This window comes from Orycteropus afer, unplaced genomic scaffold (assembly GCF_000298275.1).
Source record: "Orycteropus afer afer isolate SDZICR_OR568_19922 unplaced genomic scaffold, OryAfe1.0 scaffold00036, whole genome shotgun sequence".
Classification (NCBI taxonomy): domain Eukaryota; kingdom Metazoa; phylum Chordata; class Mammalia; order Tubulidentata; family Orycteropodidae; genus Orycteropus; species Orycteropus afer.
The window spans coordinates 2,289,485-2,294,112 of record NW_006921623.1 but is presented as its reverse complement, the minus strand read 5'-3'; the positions used below and the strand labels follow the sequence as shown (position 1 = coordinate 2,294,112).

At 51.6% G+C, this 4,628-nt stretch overlaps 1 protein-coding gene across 1 annotated transcript; it reads left to right on the top strand.

Annotated features, from left to right (window-relative positions):
- The first annotated feature begins 204 nt into the window (after nt 1–204).
- On the top strand, nt 205–2,155 carry UPK2 (uroplakin 2). Its single transcript, XM_007936452.2, has 5 exons — nt 205–280; nt 785–916; nt 1,109–1,247; nt 1,516–1,586; nt 2,019–2,155. The coding sequence occupies exons 1-5, from the start codon at nt 205–207 to the stop codon at nt 2,153–2,155; spliced, it is 555 nt and encodes a 184-aa protein (XP_007934643.1).
- The last annotated feature ends 2,473 nt before the right edge of the window (nt 2,156–4,628 follow it).

Here is a 4,628-nt window from a genome sequence, read left to right as displayed (position 1 = left end):
AGGACAAGCTCCCCATCCTGAAAAACCTGTCTGGGGGCTCCCCCTGAGGCTGTAGGGCCCAAGGGGCAGGTTGGACAGGATTCCCCTCCAGCCCCTCCCACCCCTAGAACAAAATCAGCCACCCCAGGGGCAGGGCTTCACTTGCCTCACGAAGCCATAGCCTGACAGCACCCTTTCCAGCTTCCAGCCCAGCCATCACCAGCCATGGCATTCCCGCAGCTGGTCCAGACCTTACCCTTGGTACTGATTCTGTTGGCTGTCCCAGCCCCAGCAGCTGCAGGTCTCTGGGAAGGGGGAAGTGGAGGGTTGGGAGGTGTGGGAGTTGGGGGGTGTGGGGGTTGGGGGGCTGGATAGGAGGTACTGTGCTTTCCAGGGCTATCAAAGGGGAAGTGGGGGGATGGTGGTGGCAGTGAACAGGCATCAGACACTGGGCCCAGGGCACACTCCTGTTCCCCTTCCAGATCCAGGATGCAGAGTGTGAGGAAGGGTGGGGTGAGGTGGGTGCTGCTCTGCTCCTGGCACTCACTCTGGCTAGTGGACAGAGTGGAGTATGCAGCTTTTGCAGCCCAAGCCTGCCACCTGGTGGCCAGACCAGCACCAGCCCGGCTGCTCTAAGGACCAAAACCCAAATCCACTGCCGTGAGTGGATTCCTGACTCATAGTTACCTATCCTGCCAACGAAGGACTCTGCATTCTCAAAAATGGCTCTAGGGGAGACAGGCCAGATCTGATGATGGGGAGGGGAGCTGACCCCCACCTGAACTCCCTCCTGACCTCCTGACAGACTTCAACATCTCAAACCTCTCTGGTGTGCTGTCCACCGCGCTAACGGAAAGCCTGCTTATTGCCTTGCCCCCCTGTCACCTCACAGGGGGTAATGCCACGCTGATGGTCCGTAGAGCCAATGACAGCAAAGGTGTGCTACCCCCTCCCAAGGCATCCCGTTTGTCCCCAAAGACCCCTTCCCAGGATACTCCCACCTCCGTTCCCCCATTCATGGCTTCCTGTCAACCCCTCTACCAGGGCATCCACCCTCTAAATGCTGCCCCTTCACCTTAAGGGCCTCCAGATACTTTACCTTGCCTTCCATTCCCAATTTCCTATCCAGTGGTAAAATCCAACTTCGTGGTGCCTCCATGCCGCGGACGCAGGGAGCTGGTGAGTGTGGTGGACAGTGGGGCCGGCTTCACAGTCACTCGGCTAAGTGTATACCAAGTGACAAACCTCGTGCCAGGAACCAAATACTAGTAGGTACCTGCACTGGGCCTGGGGCACCTGTTGTGGTGGAGGAGAGTGAGTGTAGGAAGAGGAAGCTGGATACTGGCCTTTGCTGGTGGTGGAGGGGATGTGGTCAGCATGAGGGAGAGAATGAGGACACAGTTACAGGATATAAAGAATGGACCTCTCTTGGAGGAGGGCGCATATGGAAGACACGGCTATGAAGTACCTTCCCACAAGTTCCAGTTACTCACTGAGTATTCCCTCCTTTCACCCCTGAAAACCCTCCCACAAAAGTATTTCCTACCTAGTGAAGAAGGGGACATCGACTGAATCCAGTAAAGAGATCCCAATGTCCACACTTCCTCGTAAGTAATGTACCCTATCCCTCTCACTTCTCAGGACCCAAATCCCCCCATAACACCTCCTTTGGTCCCTGATCATCCACCCCTCACCCCCACCTCTGACTTCCTCAGCCTCTTCCATCCCTCTATCAGCACTGAGCACTTGGCATTTAACTATTTCCTCATTTGCCTACTCACTAAACTGGAAGTTCTTTGTAAGTAGAGATTGTGTCCTATTAATTTCTGTATCTTTAGTGACCAAATAAGAGGTATTTCATAAATGTTCATTTGATGCTTGTTTGGATTCATTGATTCATTGGCTGGTTGGTTGGTTGAAGGAATACATGGATGAATGGATAGATGATTGATTGAATGGATGAGGGGCCAGGCTAAGAGGCCCGAGCAGGATAGGACATCTGCTGCCCACCAAGACCTTCCCTCTTTTTTCTCTGACAGGAAAGAAGATGGAGTCCATTGGGTTGGGCATGGCCCGAACAGGGGGCATGGTGGTCATCACAGTGCTGCTCTCGGTTGCCATGTTCATCCTAGTTGTGGGCTTCATCATTGCCCTGGCACTGGGTGCCCCAAAGTAAAGAGGTCAGCGTTGGTCAGCAAGCTCCTCCAGGAAGGCCAGGGCACTGTCAATTTTCCCAGTCCAGGGCTTTGTTTTTAGATCCTGCTTCCTCTTCTGAAAATACTGCCCCTCCCAGGCTTCAGTCACCAGCGTTCAAGTCCTTCAGTCCTTTCATCTCCCCTTCCTTGCCCCCTCTCCACGGAGCCCTTTCCTCACTCCATCTCTTCTTGTCCCTAGTGCCTTACCTTTCCCACAGCATTCCCTATGATCCCCCTCACCCCACTGTCAGAGTTTACTTTCCTTCCTTTCCACCATTCACAACCCCACACACACAAGTCATGCCTCCCTCGGTGAACTCAGTCACTATAATAAAGTCTGATGCCACCTCTGCTTTGTGTTCTTCTGTGGTGCAGTGAATTACTTGGTATGACTTTTCTAACCAGCCTATGTAACCTCCACCAGACAACTGGGTAGGACCATGCAAATAAGGTTTATGGAACTCTAATGTGGGATTGTCAAGGAATTCACATTGCTTGGTTCTACAATCGATGCCAACGGAAGCAGCAGTCAGGACATTAGACGTCGTTTAGCATTGGGAAAGTCAACTGCGAAGGAACTGTTTCAAGTGCTGAGGAGCAAGGATATCTCCTTGAGGACTAAGGTGCGCCTGACACAAGCCATGATATTTCCAATCACCTTGTATGCATGTGAGAGCTGGACAATGAATAGGGAAGACCGAAGAAGAGTTGATGCTTTTGAGTTGTGGTGCTGGCGAAGAATGCTGAAAGTACCATGGACTGCTAAAAGAACTAACAGATCTGTCCTGGAGGAAGTGCAGCCAGAATGCTCCTTGGAAGCAAGAATGGCCAGACTTCGTCTCACCTATTTTGGTCATGTTGTAAGAAGGGACCATTCCCTGGAGAAGGATGTCATGCTTGGTAGGGTGGAGGGTCGACGAAAGAGGGGGAGGCCTTCAACGAGATGGATTGATACAGTGGCTGCGATGATGGGCTCGAGTATAGCAGGGATTGTGGGGCTGGTGCGGGATCGGGCAGTGTTTCGTTCTGCTGTGCATGGGGTCGCTATGAGTCGGAAACGACTCGACGGCACTTAACAACAACAACAATGTGGGATTGGTTAGGTGTGTCGTCCTTGCTAAGGCTTAAAATGAACATTCCTGGAGGCAGAAGCGGGGGATCTCACTGCCATCAAAAAAGAAGAGGTGGAGTTGGAGTGGAGCTCATCTTTGAACCTGAGATCCCTGCACTTGACCTCCTTTGCAGAGACAACTGGCTGAGACAACCAGCTGAGAAACCAAGAGGCATGACACAGAGCAGCAGGCTTGCCAGCCTACAGAACTAGAAAGCCAAGTGCCTTTGGGCAGGAGGCTTGCTGGTGGAGTGGGGTGCACCTAAGTGCACCTATTGGCAGAGCTGAAATAGCTTTGTAACACTTGCCCGAGCACAGCAGAGGCCAGGCTGAGAGGCCAAGGGCCAGAGAGGAAACTGTATCCTGAGACTGTATACTGAGATGTGTATCCTGAGCATGTTCCTGAACCTGAATTATAACCTAATGCTTCCCTAATAAACCCCATAATTGTGAGTATTCTCTGTGAGTTCTGTGTGGTCAATGCAACGAATTAACAACTCAGCAGAGAAGTAGTGAGTGCTTGTGGGAGGGACAGTTGGTGTTAGAATTGGTAAAAAGGCTAGAGGGTGGTATGTTTGGCCTCATAGGAATAAGTCTTGGGCTGTTGATAGTGACTGTTTCCCTCTCGTGAGGTTGGAGGGAGTCAGAAGATGTCCCCTCCACATCCTTTTTGCAGCTTCCCTTTAATGAGCTCCACTTTGGTGTAAACCTATGAAATCTATGCCCAGGCTATAGGTGTTTCTGGTCCCCTCTCTACCCCATAACCTCAGAGTTGCTTTTCCCATGACGTAGAAAGGAGCCAGATAAGAACCCAGGAGTCACAGAGTTTACACAACCACACCTGGGTGGGTTTCGCATCCTCCACTAGGGGCCTGGGCAGAAGTGGGGGCTGGTACACAACATGGGGGCCTAGAGGCCTGAGGGGCTGCGGAGGAGGCTGGCAGAGCAAGAGGGCACACTAGGGAGAAGAGTAGAGGCTCTGACTGGGGAAAAACAAAGACAGGACCACCAAGAAGAGATCCAAGAATGGGGCATCTGTGGTGAGGAGAAAGAAAGAAAGGGCTACCACCTTGGAAACCAAGAAGGGGTCACTATGAGTCGGATCCGACTCCACGGCAGTGAGTTTGGTTTGGTTTTGGTAAAGGGCCTCTAGGAGGAGAGGGTGGAAGCAGAAGAACCCTGGTGGAGGAAGGTAAGAGTGGTACAGTCTGGGAACTGAGGAAAAGGAGCAGGATGGTGAATGTCATTCTTTTCTTTTCTTTTTTTAAGGATTTTTTAAAAATTTTATTGTGATTTGGGTGAAAGTTTACAGAGCAAATTCATTTTCCATACAGCAGTTCATA